The sequence below is a fragment of the Canis lupus genome, chromosome 6 (assembly GCF_048164855.1).
Source record: "Canis lupus baileyi chromosome 6, mCanLup2.hap1, whole genome shotgun sequence".
NCBI classification, from domain to species: domain Eukaryota; kingdom Metazoa; phylum Chordata; class Mammalia; order Carnivora; family Canidae; genus Canis; species Canis lupus.
Window position 1 is genome coordinate 60,454,222 of NC_132843.1, and position 17,832 is coordinate 60,472,053.

Consider the following 17,832-nt stretch of genomic DNA (forward strand, 5'->3'; position numbering starts at 1 on the left):
AGGACTTAGAGAATACTTGTCCCCCCATACTTTACCACCACATCAGCAGGATTCCTGTATAATAATGAAAGATTATTAAAAAATAATAAATTAAAAAATAATGAAGGATTATAGCTGAAAGAACTGCAGAGCATAGATTCTAAGAGGGAGTTTCTAGAGAAACCCAAAGAAGGACGCTAGAGGAAATTGAAGACTCAAACACCTCAAGTACAACAGACAGTAAACAGCATAACTCCTCCCTATATAGAAGTATATATCCTTACATTAAAGGCCTATTTACCTCAGTTCCTTATTACACAGTATGTTATGTCTGGTTTTCAGCAAATTATAAGCCCTACCAGAAGGTAAGAAACATACATAGTCTGGAGAAATAAAGCATGTAACAGAGCCAGACTCAGATATGGCAAAGATTTTGGAATTAGCAGACTGGGAATTAAGATAACCACAATTAATAATGCTAAGGGCTCTAACGAAAAAGTGGACAACTTGTAAGAACAGATGGATAATATAAGCAGGAATATTGAAATTCCAAGAGTCAAGAGAAAATATTAGAAATCAAAAACATTGTGACAAAAATGAAGAATAACTGATTGGCTCACCAGTGAACTGGTAGCCAGTATTCAGCCAATGAAAGAATTAGTGAGCTTGGAGATATGTCTATAGAAACATCCCAAACTAAAATGCAGAGAGAAAACAGAATGAAAAAAAAAAGGGATAGAATATCCAAGGACTGGGACAATGACAGAAAGTGTAGCATACGTGTAATGCAACTACCAGAAGAAAAGGGGGCAGAAGAAATATTTGAAATATAATAATGGTTGAGAATTTACCCAAATTAATGACAGATCCTTTCTTTTGAAATGATTTTGATATTTAGCTGCTAATGAAAGTGAAAGAAAACATAAAAATGAGGCATAAATGACAAGCACTCAAAACTGATGTGTAACAGCTGGTAGGTTGACATATGTATTATATACTGGTAGCTGAAACTTTGGTTAATTTTTGAGACATTAGCTGTAGTTCAGTATCCTGTCTCCGTTTAATAGAGCATAATTTAAATGTTCTTACAGAAATGACACTCAGATTTCAACCAACGGAGGCAGAAAACATTTTTGTCTCATGGTACACATGTGGAAATAGGACAGAAATAAGTTCAGAGCCAAAAGCCACCTTTTGTTCTACATGTAGTAACAGCAAATTCAACCTTGAAATAGTAACCTTTAAGCAAAAACCCCTTAAATTTATAATAGTAAGAATAATATCAGTTTTACTATCACAGGGGGACATCACTTAGTTAATGAAGTTTTGAATATTGTCTTATGGTTTAAGTTATGAAAACAATTTGTCTTTGTCTTTAAAAAATTAGTTTAAAAATTATAGAGATGTTCTTCTCCCCTAACTTTTCCCCTTAACCTCATTTGAGAATCCTCGAACTTGTTAAAATCTTTAATTTCTATAAGAAATGGTAGGATGTCAGCATGAGGAAATGGACAGACAAGAAAATGACTCAAGAACCTAGAAAGTAGGAGAGGTTAGACATTCAATTGCCTGACCCTTTATCTAGTGCTCTTCAGCTGAGCAGGATGTTGTACCCATTTTATCTGCTGTGTTTGTTGACAAAGTGCTTTCCCATTCCTTGTTCAGTGTTTAATGCCAGTCGAATTTCTACAGCATCGAATGTGAGACAGTATTAAAATGGCTGCATTTTCTTTCAATTTAACAGAAAAGTAGCAGTTCCGAATCGCTAAGTGACAAAGGTTCTGAGCTGAAGAAAAGCTTTGATGCTGTGGTATTTGATGTTCTTAAGGTTACACCAGAAGAGTATGCGGTAAGTCTCCCACCTCCCCTTTTTCCCGTTCTTGAACATAACCTACACATTGATGCTGTTGAGTGAAGGCACAGCAGAAGGAGGCGGGGGCAAAACACTGGATGTGGGAATTGATGGAGAGAGTAGCACAGCAGCGGAACAAGCAGAGGGATGAAATGGGGAAGGGAGGAAGAGGTGGAGAGAGGTTTAGAGCAGCTTCCTACCTTATACCTTCAGCTTGGCAAATGAGAAGTAAATACTTACTACCTGAAAGGAATGTAACATCCTGTGTCAATTCTACTCAAAACAAAAAAAGTCACATGAGGAGAAAAAAAATGTATTTACCTTTATGGTAAATTGCTTTTGCCCCCTAAACCAACTGTGCTTTACTGACCTATGTAAGAAGTATTTTCACATTTTTATAAGTTAAAAAATTGAAAAATGGAATTTGAAGGCATTATTGCAGTATCATGAAAGATACTTCGAAAAACTTATTTTTTAACTGATACAAATATTCACTTAAGTTCTCTTTCTCCTTTAACTTGTGTTAACAGCATGTATTGATTTCCTGATGGTTGAGCCACTCTTGTATTCCAGGAATAAACTGTGTTCAGTCATACATAGCATATTCTTCTTTGGTGTATTATTGGGTCTTGTTTTACATCTGTAGCCTAAAGTGAGATTGAGGTAGGTCCACAGCTATGTGCAGTCCTTCCAAGAGCTTTAACCCCTGAGCTATGGAGCCAATCCGTGTGCAGTCCTTAGGTAGGAGTCGCCACTAGCATAAGTTTCATTGACTTTTATAAATGGGGAAGAAAACTGTTTTTTATTAGTATCAGATTTTATATTACTGTTTGAGGAAATATGATTTAATAATCACCATAATACTTCTTTCTCCATGAACCAAGAGAACTGATTTTTGGTTTTGATTTTGATATAATGTATGTCCAAATTTTTAAAACCATTTTATTTTCTAACTTTACCTCATTTATCTCATAAGAAAATATGCATAGGCATGAGAAAATTTGAAATAATCATATTTAATAATGGTATAAGGGCAACTTTTCATTTTCTATAATCCTTTTTAAAATTGATACTTTTTCTAGTAAAAATTTTGAGTATTCAATATATTTTAGTATAGAATATAATTTTAATTTACTCAATATATTTTAGTATAGAATATAATTTTAATTTACTATAGAGTATAATTTCATGTCATAGAATTCCCAAGGAGAAATTGTCATTTTTTACCTTTTATTTCAGGGTCAGATAACGCTAATGGATGTTCCAGTATTTAAAGCCATTCAACCAGATGTGAGTAATTTTAAGAATTTTTCCTTTTAAATATACAGAATGATCATTAACAGTATCCCCAAATTAAGAAGTTTTAGAAATCTCAAATTCACATTAGTGTTTAAATGTTTAAAGCTTTTGATGTGACTATCCATATGATATTCAGGCCTCAGAAGCTCATGTGGCAGTCATAGGTATACATCATTGAGCCATAGGTAGGATTTTGAATCATTTTGGTTGATTAGGCTTCATCACTTTTCTGAGTGGTGAACAGACTTAGGTTGAATGATTTACCCAAGGCTTTGAAGCTTTTTCATAAGAGAATAGGAATAAGAAACTGGGTTTCACAACTCCAACACTTTTTTCCCTTACATCTTTACTTATGACTTTATATATGATGGTGTGTTGACATTTTGGTGAGAAGAGGGAGGATCATGGGAGGCATTTTTTAGGTCTACCTACTATAAGCCATTTATTATGCTATGTGTGTGTGTGAACCTGAGTGTGGTGTAGTGTATTTTACTGATGAGAAAACAGAATGACAGTTGTCCTTGCTTCACAGCTAAGTGTGGGAATTGGATTTCAGACTCTAAACACATGCTTTTTCCACATTTACCAAGTAAGAATATAAGTATGATTTTGAACCCCAAAACTAAGGAAATGATGGGGCGCCTGGGTGGTTCAGTTGGTTAAGTGTCCAACTCCTGGTTTTGAGCTCAGGTTATGATCTCAGGGTATGAGATCAAGCTCCACATCAGGCTCCAGTTTCAGCATGGAGTCTACTTGAGATTCTCTCTCTCCCTCTAACAGTCCCTCTTCTGTCCCTCCCCCCAATTGTGTGCATGAGTGCACACATGTGCTCACTCTCTCTCTCTCTCTCTCTCACACATCTTAAAAAAAACACAACTAAGTGATAATACCAATATTCAATACCATGAGATATATTTCTTAGTCCTTTTGGAAACAAAATATAGTGTGTTTGCCCTGAACCCTGTAATTATTGTAAGGAGTTAGAGAAAACATCTGTGTCTCAAATGGTATAGACCGTATTAGTCTTATGATTTTCAAGTAAGTTACCTAATGTCTTAGAGGCTCAAGTTTGTCACTTACAGAATGAAGGGGTAGGCCTAAATTATCTCTGAGTCCCTTCATTTCCACAATTCTGTGTTTTCCTAACATTTACCCCATACTATGAGGATTCTCTCAGCAGAACCATTAGATTAACATTAGGAACAGTGTATTCTATACATAAAGCCCAAAAAGAAAATGGCTATTGAATTTAAATGACAAAAGCTGAAATACTAATTTCCTCCCATCTCCTGAACAAAACAAACTACATTCTTGGCAGACATTATACTTTTTTTTGACCTTAAGTTCAGCCGTCTTACCTTTGATATATTTTTTCCTTTTGAATAAATGGCAATGACCATATTGTTATTTCCCATGAGATTAGTGCTACCAATGGAAATACAATGTGAGCCACTTATATAACTTTACATTTCTAGTAGCCATGTTATGAAGTAAAAATGAAACAGATGAAATTAATTTTAATAGTTTAATTTAACCTATAACATCCAAAATATTATCACTTCAACTTTCAATCAGTATAAAATTACTGAGGTATAGTCTATATTCCTTTTTTCTCTACTAAGACTTTGAAATTCAGTGTGTATTGTACAGTTATGAAACATCTTTATTTGGACTAGCCACATTTCAAGTGCTCAATGGCTGTTTGTGACTAGGAGCTTTGGACATTGAAGTTCTAGGTGATGATATTAAAAACAGAATTCAAGTCAATATGGGAATTTTTTATTTTCCTGGGACATCTAAACTACTTTGTAAAATTTGCAAGTGAACCTTAAAATTCCCTTGGCTCCATTCCCTTATCTAACTTAATACCAGTCTCATTGATTTTTTTTTTTAACATTTTAAGAATCTTATCAACCCATTCTCTCTCTCTACTCCCAACACCCCAATTGAAGATACCATTTTGTGTCAACTGTGTATCCTCTTACTGATTTACTTGCATCCACTGACCATTCTAAACTCTTCTCTATCCGACACCCATGGTAGTGTTTTCAAACATCTAAATCTGCTCATGTGATCCTTCTGCTTAAAACACTTTAGTGGCTTTCTGTTGCTCTAAGAATAAAGACAAACTATCATAATATTGTCTACAAATCTCATAGTTTCTGGTCTAGCTACACTGGCCTTTTAGTCCCTGTACCACTGAGCCTGTGCACATCCTAATTAACTCCTATTCATCCTTTGCTTCTCAGATCAAGTTTGACTTTCTCAGAGTTAAGCTTTTCTTGTCTTCCTGCAGGTTCTTCTAGCACTCTTTGCTTCTTCACTGAACTTATCAGTTGCAAGTTTACATGATGTTTTGTTACTCAACAAGTCTTTGCTGAACGTCTATTATGTGCCAGGCACTGGTTTAGTTGCTGGAGGCCCAGCAGTGAACAGACTAAAACTCATGCCCTGGTGGATCTTACATTGAGTGAGGTGAACTAGATAGTATGTCATGAAAACTATAAAGCAGTCAGAAGAGACTAGAAAGTGAAGGCAGTGGGAGTTTTGATTGCAGATGGGGTGCTTTCACTGGGAGGGTGCCATCTCTCTGAGAAAAGACCTGAAGGAAGAGAGTAAATCATGGGTATTTGGGGGAAAAATATTCCAGGCAGAGAACAGCCAGCACAATGGTCAGTGCGCTATAGTGAGGGTGGGAGGTAAAGGCTAGATGTCATTCAGGCCTTGCAGATCATTACTCTAAAAAAGATAGGAAGTTCTTGGAAGGTTTTGAGGAGAGGAGTGACAGTTTCTGACTGAGACTGTAAGTAGTACCTCTTTAAGTCTCTTCTGACTCCTGACTGCTGACTGGTACCAAAGACGAATCAAGGAGACCAGGTGAGAGACTACGTGGCAAGCTTGGTTCAGGATGGGAGTGGAAGAAGTGGTGGGAAGTCGTCAGACACCACGTGTAAGAGTTGTCAAGGATGATGCCTGGGTTTTTGGCCTGACACCAGAAACATGCAGTTGATATTCTCTGAGATGGAAAATTATTATTATTGTATTCACAACTCCTGGCACTGCCATTCACATAGAATATTATGTGCAGTGTTGCCTTGTGGAGAAAGGCCCGAGCAGCAGATGGGGAGGAAAGAGCAGGAGTTTGGCTTTGGACATATTTAGGTTTACATGTTTGTCAGAATGCTGAGTTAGGTCATACGTAACTACATTATTTGTCCAGGCAAGTGTAGTTTGAGAGAGATGACTGTAGAGATAAAGTGTGGATTAGGTTACCAAGAAAGTGAATATAGATGGAGAGAAGGGTTCTAGTTAGTGTTTAGGTGGAACTAGCAAAAGAGATAAAAAAGCAACAGTGAGTGATTTAGGAGGAAAGTCAAGTTATTATGGTATTCAACAAGACAAGTGAAGGAAGGATTTTTAAGAAGGAAGGAGTGATGAGGTGTAAAGTATGTTAATCGTGTGCTAATTTGATTAAATGCTGGCTGCTTCCACTAAGTTTTAAGCTACTGAGGGCAGAGACTGGTAATTTTGTTTCTTCTGTTTTATCTGTCTGACATGTAGTGGGGGTCAAAGTTAGAATGAGAAAATGAATATAGTGTTCAGTAAATATTTGTTCAGTGAGAGAACCATTTTCAAAAATTGAAACTAATTCTTTTGGAAGAAATGATATAGCACAGAAATATTCTTAAGTGTTAGTCTCATATAATCATCAAGATTACATGAAATCTGGCAGTAAAAACAGATTGTCATCTGGCAGAAAAATGTTTTCTAATTTATTATGAAATATTCAAGACCTACAAGGCATGAAGACTGATTAAGATGAACCCCTGTGTACCTACCTAACCAGTACTGTTGAAGCCACTCTATGTTCTCCCTTGTTTGCCCTCTTCCCTCCTCCCACCATGGTAGCCACTATCCAGTATTGATCTAGATCATTCCTTTGTGTTTAACTATATTTCTTCTATAAATATGTATAAATTTTTATGTAAATGGCATTCCGTTGTTTTAGTCGTCCTTAGCTTGCTTTTTATGTTCAACATTGCTGACGAGCACCCCTTGTAATATGTGCACTCTAGTGCATTAATTACTGAGTTGTAGAGCATGAATATCTTTGAGTATGTTAAGTACTGCCAGTTTCCTGAAATGTTTGTACAGATGTTGTTTATCATGTCAAAACTTTTGTTATTGACAAACAAAAGATTAAGCTATGATGTCAGTCTAATGTATTAGTCTTATTTATTAGCATAAAAAAGTGTTTACCTCATTATGTAGTTAACTTCAGTAAAGAATGAATTCTTTGGTTAAATCAAAATTTAACCTCATGTTATGAAAAAAGAGTAGTTATCACTGAATCTAGTAAGTTTATCTTTGTGTTTCTGTCCATATCAATGTTCAAGTCTCTATAGATAACTTTATGGAAAACTTTTTTAAAAAGTGTATATATACTTTATGAAACTTTAAAAGCTCTTTAGTTCACTAAAACTACTAAGATTCACTATTACATGTATATATCCGTATGTAACTTTATTTCAGATGTTAATTTATTCATGTTTTCTAAATTGAAATTTGTAATAAATTTGAACTTCAAAGAAAAATAGATTCTGAATCCAGCCACGTGGTTTAGTGATTTCATACAGATTGGTGATTACACCACCCAAGTCTCACTGGATTTGCTATAATAGAGGCAATTTGAGTCACCTGGAACTTAGTAAAATATGTATCTCTCATGAATTCAGTTCCCAGAGTAGATCCTGTAATTCCCAGCAGTTTGTGGAATTCTATATTCTCAAGCCTTTTGTGTTAAGCAGAATTTAGCCAAAGTTTTTCTAAACTGGTAGGAAGAAAGGGGCACCTCTGCGAAGGGCAGCCATTTCCTCAGGGCCAGGCCTCTTCCCTATGATGTCAGTCACACAGCACAGCACACCTCAGAGTTGCTCAGGGGAAAGGCAAAATTCCAGGCCTTTTATTTCACAGTAGAAACCGTTCTTCCTAGGGACTTCCCTTAGTCATCAATAGAATACAGGCTAATAAAGTCACATCTTTAAGAGCAGATGTGAATCAAACAAATACTAAGTCTGGGTTTTCTCCAGCCATGTCTCACATATGAAGTTACCTCAGATTGAAAGAAGAAAAAAGAACAGATTTGGTACTTCATTTCTTAGTTTTTTTGTTTTATGGTTGGAAGAACCAATGCTTACTAGTGAAAAGAATTTAATGTTACAGGAAAATTCATCAGTGATATAAAAACTATTTAGTAGGAATATAACTACAAAGAAAAAAATCTGTTTTTATTTTTAAAGATTCCATGTCTGTGTGATGTACACCATCTGTCCGTTTTTAATACCAATTTATTTTACCTCCTAAATAACTTTTCTCCCCTTCCCCATCTCTGTCAAATCTGAAGGATAGTTATTGAGAGTACAGTGTTTTTATAAGGCTGTAGCTCACTGGTTCTAGAAATGCGAGCACTCCCTAGTGTCTGTGAACATTTGTTAGGCCTGGGACACGGCTCTGCACAGCCCGTCCTCTCTGTACCAACAGGTCCCTCTCTGTCTGAGCACTTTGCCCTGATATTCCCATAGCTGGTGCTACAGAAATCCTAAGAATCTTCATTTGCCCACTGGCCCAGTCAAAGTGGCCAAATTTGGATGCTTCTGTGGATGGTGATCCCTCTCACTCAAAACCAGCTCTTCTCTCTTCTTCCCTCCTCTCCGTGAGTGGTCATCTCTTAGTGATGGGGAGACCACACAATGATATGGTTGTCCAAACTGTCATCATAGTGATTACAAAGAAGGGAAAAGGTTAGCAGTTCTAATGTTTGTATTCACCACTGTTAATGTGTCTTTACAACTCTTATTTCCATGGAGCCGCCTATCTCTCTCTTTTTTTCGTTTGTTCAAACCAGTTTTGGGCACAAATTGCCATGTATTTTGCTGCCTCTTTTCTCCTTTTTTAATTTTTTTAATTAAATTTTTTAAAAAGATTTTATTTATCTATTCATGAGAAACACAGAGAGAAAGAGAGGCAGAGACACAAGTAGAGAGAGAAGCAGGCTCCATACAGGGAGCCTGATGTGGGACTCGATCAGGACTACAGGATCACACCCTGGGCCGAAGGCGGTGTTAAGCCACTGAGTCACCCGGGCTGCCCTCTTTTTTCTTTTAGTCAGTGTCTAACATTCATAGCTCTAAATGGGTGCTCAAAATTTTAATTACTAAATTTCAACTATTTTAAAATTTATTTTAAAGCCTTTTAAAAAAAAAATAAAAAAAAAAAATAAAGCCTTTTGAGTCCCAAAAGAGAATTTTTAGTGGCAAAACATAAAAACAGGGAGCCAGAAGACTTGTAGTTTTTTTCAGCTTTGCCATTTATAAATTGTGCCATTAATAGAATCTATTTCATATCTTTGGCCTTTTTAAAAATTATTGAATCTCTGAAGTAAAGGGTTTTGGACTATTGGGTCTTTAAAATACCTAATGTGTCTTCCAGAAATTCCTGGAAGTAGGATTATTTTTTATTGGTGACTTCAGAGTAAGAGCTGCACTTAAGGGTAGTTCTCAATCAGTAACATATAATTTTGATCAAAACTGCAGGAGTCTTAAGGAGGTAAAAAAGGGTTGAGTGGTGGTTATGAGTCAAGCTCTTTAAGATTAAGGTGTGTTATCCTCTCACTAGAACATAAATTCCACAAGGGCAGAAACTTTTGTCTTTTGTCTGCTTTGTGTTCACTGATGTATCTCTAATGCCTAGAATAATACCTGTTCAGTATTTGAGTTTGGTAAATGACCATTCCAAAGCTTTATACTGCATAGCCTACAGACACGTCATCACCCATTGTTTATTATGTTTGGTATCATTTCTGCAAAAGTATGTTACTAGTCCAAGAGTGTGATTCTTATTAAATAATATTCTTTCTATGGAAACAGGAGTGTGGGTTTTTTTCCCCCACCCACAATTAAGAACATTTTCAGGGGATCCCTGGGTGGCTCAGAAGTTTAGCGCCTGCCTTCGGCCCAGGGCACAATCCTGGAGTCCCGGGATCAAGTCCCACATCGGGCTCCCTGCATGGAGCCTGCTTCTTCCTCTGCTTGTGTCTCTGCCTCTCTCTCTCTCTCTCTCTCTCTCTCTCTGTCTCTCATGAATAAATAAATACAATCTTTTTTAAAAAAAGAGAATATTTTCAGGTTTTTCTCCATAGTATGAATTATTTAATGCTTAATAAGGGAAGGTTAAGGATTCTGTACATTCATTAATTTCTAGTATAAATTTTCTGGTACTTGGTCGAAGCTCAGCTCTTGTTAAGGCTTTTCCACATTCTTACACATACAGATTTCTTGGTGTGGTTTCCCTTTTGATCTTGGAGGTTTGTTTTCTTTTAGAAAGCTCTTACACATCTATAGGGCTTCCTTCTCTGTGAGTTCTTTTATGTTGAGGAAGCAATGACTGTATTCTGAAGGTCTTTCCATGTTTATTATATTTATGGGTTTTGGGGTTTTTGTCTATTATGAGTTCTCTCATGTTCTATAAAGCTTGTATTTCTTCTGACGACATTGCCATGGTTATCACATCAATGGGGTTTCTCTTCAGAATGAGTATTGTATTACTCAACATAGGATGTGTTACAACAGAAAGTTTGCTTGCAGTCAGATTTTCTTTCTAGTCGCCATTCTCTGGTGCTTTGAATAATTCTCAAAGGGTGAACTGTGCTTGAAATCTGTACTGTAGTTATTACAGTGGATAATGTTTGCCTGTCTTATGAGGTTCTCAAGTGTTCATAAAGTGACTGACTGACTGAAGGTCCCTCTGATGTGTATTACAGTCAAGGAAGAAAGCTTTACACTTTACTATAAGTTCTAATAATCAGGTCAGTGAGTGGTTTAGATTATATCAATAAACAGGACAGATAAGGCCCTCTTGTGTAACTGGGATACACTAGAGATTGAGGAAGAATGCTGGTGAAATGAGGAAAAGCACAGAATAGGTAATCCCGACTCTTACTGAAACATTTCTGAAAAACGTACAATTGAGATATTTCTGACAGAATATGTAAAAGAGCTTTCTTCTGTATGCTGATTTTTTTGTGTATGCAGAGACTAGATTCTTGGCATTATCCAAAGTTCCAAAATCAGGATTACCATAGTTCTATGTTTATTTTAATGAAAATTATCATTTGCGTTAGAATTAAAATACAAACAATTCATGAATATAGTAAGAGGTTTGAAGAAAGCAAAGAAGACATGAAAGATTTGACATTTTCTGTTAGAAGCAAGGTGCAAACTGTTTTATAAGTTATATTATTGCTGCTCATCACCATGAACTTATTTATTATGTAGTACGGTTAGGGTTAGAATAAAACCAGAGAAGTAAAGAGGAACATTGTTGATTAGGAGAGTAGGTATATCATGGCATCACTGGTAGCACAAGATAGCTCCTGCCTTTATCTCTGCACTCATTCTAGAGGCAGCTTTAATGTGTCAGGAGGCAGTGTGGAGAGGGGACAGAGAATGTGAGTATGTTAGAAAAGAGAAGGGATATTTTTTATTTCATATAACACATTGAAGTTTTATAGTTTCAAAAGTTTGTTGTTTAAAAATACAGGAACCATAATGAGCACATCATCTGTGGCTGAGACTTCTTTCTGAATAGCCATATAGACTGAATGCTAATGGAGATACTATATCCCTTTAAAGCTTTGCATTTTTGAGCATAAGAGTATCTTAACAATAATTATCTTCTGTGTGTCAATTATACCTCAATTAAAAAAATTTTTCTTCTTGTGAGGACCCCCTCTCCCTCCACAGTCTTTTATAGATTCCATCACTTTTTCTTTTCTTCTCTCAATCTCTGTCTACATGCTGGTCTATATTGGCCTTTTCTCTTCTTCTATCTTTAGGTATCCCTACAACATCACCCTTAGAGCAGTCCTTTTAAGAGTGTTGGAACCTACAAGATGAAATTTAGAACAAGAATTTGACTTTACAGAACAAACCTACAAGAGACATAAGAGAAGCTGTGGCTCCTGTGAAAATCAGTAATTCTTTCATAGGGTAGGTGGTCACCAGTTGTGGTGTTTGCTCCCCACATGCTTCCAAAATAAAGTCAGTGCAAAATTGGGCTCGACAGTTTCATGGTTCAAAATGAGCCCATGAATATTCTTTCAGATACACTTCAATGACCATTTAAAAATTGCTTTTATATCTGTGAGTTGCTGTTAGATTTCTTTTTACTGCCTGATTCAAAAATTGTAAATTAATCCAGTTGAACATATTTTAAGAGGTATCAAGGCTGTTGTGTTTCATTGTGCCTTTGCCAAAATAGAGGCTTACTTACATAGTGCTTGACTTTAATCATTCCTGTTCCTAAATCAGACGTGTAAAAAGCATCCTTTGAGTCACAAAGGTTACTTTTTGATGTTCATGCAAGATGTTTTAGTATAGAATAACCCTTGACTAGGCTGATAAATGCTATCAAATGCAAGACCCCACGCACGAGTGGGAGAATTTATTTCTTAGATTGCTTATGGTGCCTATTGGAAGAAGATTCTAGAATCTGAGACAAAAAGAGAAAAGGGAAAAGCAATTTTTTTTTCTTATGGGGAAGTTCAGTGACTATTGAGAGGTAGATGTGGAACAGGGTAAAATTCCTTTTAAGGCTAGCTAATATAAATGCATGGAAGTTTCAGAAGAAAGTAGTGAGTTCCTGGAGTCCCAGTGCAATTTCAGCTCCATAATTCATTAAATTGATTTTTATTATTGTTGTTTAACTTTATTTTGAAGTAATTATAGATTACTGGAACTTGCAAAAAACCATACACGGAGAGATTCATAGGAGGTTGCAAAAATATTGCAGAGATTCCCCACTTACCCTTCACCCAGTTTCCCAGGGAAGCTACATGGTACATAAGGATGGTACAGTAGCAAAACCAGGGAATGAACATTACACAACATGTATCTATATAGTTCTGTAACATTGTTTTCTGTGTACAGTTTTGTCTAACCATCACCTCATGCAGGATACAGAACTATTGCCATACCACAGAGCCCTCTCTCCCTTGTGTTACCCCTTTGTAGTCAGCCAGTCCCACTTCTGCCTACTCCCCACCATCCTTAACTCCTGGAACCACTAATCTGTTCTCCATTGTTATAGTTTATTGTTTGTTAGATGTGCTAGTAGTATAGCATTGTCTCAAAGGGGAAATATTTTATGAAGCAGAAGCTACTGTCTTAAGAGGTTTTGTAAAACCTGCTTATGTCTTTACATTTTCCAATTATACTTTCTTTAGAGTGGATGGATCCAGTGGAATTTTCATCCATTTGCACCCAAGTACTATGTGACCATAGATTCATTCATACCTACCTCCTTTCTGTCACCTTCCAAGAGAATTTTGTTAGAGGGACAATACATTTTTCTATTAAGGTAATGATTTTGAAATATTCTACGAATTGGATGAACTTTTTATCCAAATTTTTATCTTTTTTTATTTGAGGAATCAGAAAAGCATTCAGAAGTTTTTAGTGTAAAAAAAAAATAAAGCCGTGATTCACTGATACTTTTATCTGGGTTCCTTGTTTATCATTATTTATAGTAATATCGTGATGAAGATAGATTCAAAGGACTTGGTATGTATGTATAAAGTATTTAGAATAGTGCCTGGCATTCAAGAATCTCTGTATTAGTAATAACTATTACTTTTACTGCTTCTATCAAGACATCTGTTCTCAGGCTGAGGCAGCCTTTTAAGCATAAAACCAGAAGATTAAATCACACAAAAGAGGACAGTAAAAGTATTGGCTACTTTAGACAAGAACTAGGCCCCCAAATTCACATAAAGAAAATTGGGAAGATGTTTTCATAGATTCTCTCCATGGTGGGTTTCCAGGTGATTCATGGCCCCTACCTTCCCTTTTCTCTCCTTTGAACCAACATGATTACTCTTACAGATGGGGAAATTAAAGAAGTGATATATGGAAACTTTTAGGAAAGTGACACTCAATTATAGTAGTATAAATGACTCTGTACTTCAGGAGGGCAATTTGACAGATATCAAAGCCTTGAAAAGGTTCATACTCTTTGACCTAGCGATTTGAAGGACTGTTTTTTTAGGAAATGATCAGAAATGTTAGAAAAGGTGTGAGGATATTCATTATATATAGTGTAGCCTTACTTATAACAGGAAAATGAAATTCATTTTATATGTAAAGCTTTGCTATTGAGTTTGAACTCCATCAAATGGCTACGTGAGTAATTTGATAAGTATAAATCAATTTGACACAGACAGCATGAATATAAATTTGGAAATAATATTAATTTGTTAAAAACTAGTTCATTATTTATAGATTTAATCCTAGGAATCCCTAAAATGCGCCATCTTTCTATAGTTATATTAATATGTATTAATATATTTATATTGATATTTTTTAGAACAAAAATACTTTCTAGCAGTTAGATGTTTTTAATATAGTTATATCATTTTTACATTCACGTAATGTCTGTTACTAAGTATCTTCTGTCTATGCAAGGAGGTAATGTGAAATGACCCTAGATCTAGGCTCAGTAACAAATAATTTTTTTTTCTGTAACATTGCTTCTGTTGTTTATATTTTCCTTCAGTAAATTCACTTTTTTTTAAATTTCTTTTTTTTACATTTGTTTTTATTTAAGTTTGATTTGCCAACATACAGTATAACATCCAGTGCTCATCTCATCAAGTGCCCTCCTCAGTGCTCATCACCCAGTCCTTCAGTAATTTCAAATCTGAAGATTGTAATCTAGCTTTCGGTTTTAAAAAAGTTAGTGATTGATATCTTCAGAGCATTGACTGCTTATCCACTGTGTTGAAGCAGTAATTGCTGTTTTCTTCCCTCAATATTCTCCATTCCAATTACTCAGACCAAAAACAGGAATCTGAGTACCTTTGGATACCTCCTTCTAAGCTTATACTGTGTGAATACTGTTTTTGACTAAGGCCTCCCTGCCTCCAAAATATCTTGAATCTACCACTTTTTTTCAGTATTCACTGACACAGCCCTAGTCAAGGGAATAGTACCTGTGTTTATGGAGTATTGTATCGTCATGACTATTTCCTCCATCTTCCCCTCAGTCCATTTCTTTTTGTTCTATTTGTAAATTTTGTGGAAGATCGGAATATATCACATTTATATCACATGTCATGTATTTCTACCAGCCCCACCCTTGAACCCACATCCATCCAGTGTCTTAGCTGTTCCTCCTTGGAGAAATATATACCCAGTTTTCAAATAATGCATTTAACTGCCTATTGTTTATAATTTTGGATATGATTTATTGACTCTGTACTGTAGAAGATGATTTCACACTCTTACATTCTCTTACCCTGACATTTATACATTTTACTTCGTCCTCTTTTTCACATATAATTAGGTAATAATTTTGACATAAGTAATCATGGGTCAACTATTCTTTACAGTTGAGCCACAATCAATTTTGTTTTCCATGAGCTAATAACTTATTTAAGCTTTCTCTGTACTTGTCACTAATTTTTCTGCCAGTGGTGAATATAGTGAATTGTTTCTTCCCAGTGTGTTCAAACTCTTAGTTAGGTATTGCTTCATCTTTGAGAGGCACCTCTCTTGGAATTTCTGTCCTTTTGCTAGTTAATATCTGAGCAAAAAACTTTGCTCATAGTCTTGTCCCAGGATCTCCCTTTAAGTTAATCTGGGTATTTATAGTATTTTCTTTTTATGTTGGTTACTCAATTTCCTAGATCCTGTGTCTTTTTCTTAATTTGCTAGTTTATTTTGAGGAACCACATACTTTTCTAGCTCTCTGATAATAGATGCATGGAAGACAAATACTCTGAGACTTTCATGTCTGAAAATCTCTGTAGTACATTTTCATACTTAATTCATATTTTTGTTGGACACAGAATTCTAGGATTTTGAAGACATTGTTTTAGTTGTCTTTGACTTTCAGTGTTATTCTTAAGGTATCTGATACCTTTGATCCCTTTTTTCTCCATGTGATCTATTTTTATTTTGGTTTGTTATTGAATCTTACAGATTTATAATTTCATAGTCTTAATGTGCTGTAATTTTTTGATGTGAGGCCTTGGTTTTCAGGGATTTTTAAATTTAATCCATTATAAAGGGCATGAGACAGGTCTTTTCTTGTCCTTTAAGTTCTAGGGGGCATTAAAAAATTTTTTTTGATAAGTTGTTTTTCTCTGTTCTTTCTTAAAATTCTTGTTATTGTTCAGACACTGACTCTTATGAAGTCTAATTAACATAATATTTTTACTCCTATTTTGAATTTATTTTTTAAAAGGTTTTATCACTTATTTCACAACTCTTATGTTGGTTTTAAAAATCTTCCTTATTGTGTTTTTCATTTCCAAAAGCTCTTGTTTTGTTCTCTAAATCTATTGCCCTGTATTTACCTAATGGGAGCAATATCTATTTTCATCCATCTGAGAGAAATAACTATATGATTTTGTTTTTCTTTTCTCAGTTTTTTGTTTGTTTTGTTCCCTGCTCTAACTTATTTTCCTCTATTTAGATAGATTTCTTCAGATAGATTCTGTTTCTTTCTAGTGGTGGTTATTGCATTACAGCAAAGTTCTTAACCTATTTTGAACCTTGGACCCCTTTGGCACATGAATAAAGCCTATGGAGTTGAACTCTGCTTTAAAATAAAATCAATTCTCTTAAAACATACCTATCAACATACTTTTCTGTCACATAGCAACATATATATGCTTCTTTATTAACATATTAAGGTCCACAGATGATGAGCTCATAATTTCATACTAGTGATAAGTATAAATGATTATATCTGTACCAGCTGTAATGTGATATGAAAATTTTTTCAGTGATAAAGTCATACGTATTACTAATTCTTCTGTAATTTGTACTCTACATTTATAATTAAAAGGAATGTCACATCGTTAGAACTTAATATGAAATAAAAATTTAATTTTTTACATACAAGTTTACTGAGCCCTTTGAATTCTATTGACAGACCCTGCAAGGTACCAAGAACTAATCTTTATTAGCAATTTCGTTACATATCTGGGATAGTTGGCTATCAGCTCAAATAGTGAAGTACTGGAAAGCTAATTAGAAGCTCTGAGTAACTGAATGGGGCCTGACTAGGCTTCACTGTACATTGTAGGAAGCTCAACTTTCATTATCTGTAGTTCCTTCCTTTTGGGATTCAAAGGTCTACAAAGATGAATCCACCAACCTCCCTGTAGAGTGTAAGTCTTGTTATCTATATTCTCATAGACAAGTAATTTTGCTCTCTTGCATTATAATAGAATTTGTTTTTATGATTTAACTGAGTGGTTATAGCATTAGATATGTTCCTGTTAAATAAAATGGTTCTAGGAAAGGACACAGCTGTCTTGTATGTTTTGAAACCCTAAATATAACATGAAAACTGGGGTATTTCATGAATGTATTTTAAACTCATTTTTGCAGGAGCTTTCAAGTTGTGGATGGAATAAAAAAGAAAAATATAGTTCTGCACCAAATGCTGTTGCCTTCACAAGAAGATTTAATCATGTGAGTTGCTTATAAAATTTTGGTAATTTAGTTTGTGAAATACAATTCCTCAATGTATTTTCATTAAGAAGTAGCTTAACTTTTCACATCAATGCTGAGATACTTTCAGCCACTCTCTCTCCAAACATTGTCTCTCTGCATGATCTCTGTTTTTTTTTTCCT

The 17,832-nt window shown here is 35.1% G+C and overlaps 1 protein-coding gene across 9 annotated transcripts in view; it reads left to right on the forward strand.

Annotated features, from left to right (window-relative positions):
• Positions 1-17,832, forward strand: part of RALGPS2 (Ral GEF with PH domain and SH3 binding motif 2) — a 158,822-nt gene that overhangs the window by 46,917 nt on the left and 94,073 nt on the right. For 8 of the 9 annotated variants that reach the window (XM_072830787.1, XM_072830785.1, XM_072830784.1 and 5 more), the window contains 3 exons: positions 1,724-1,828; positions 3,071-3,121; positions 17,587-17,670. In XM_072830787.1, the coding sequence (XP_072686888.1) occupies positions 1,724-1,828; positions 3,071-3,121; positions 17,587-17,670 (240 nt within the window). Of the gene's footprint in view, positions 1-1,723; positions 1,829-3,070; positions 3,122-12,023; positions 12,178-13,412; positions 13,547-17,586; positions 17,671-17,832 lie in introns of those variants that run through there. The other variant, XM_072830792.1, reaches the window with a different exon arrangement.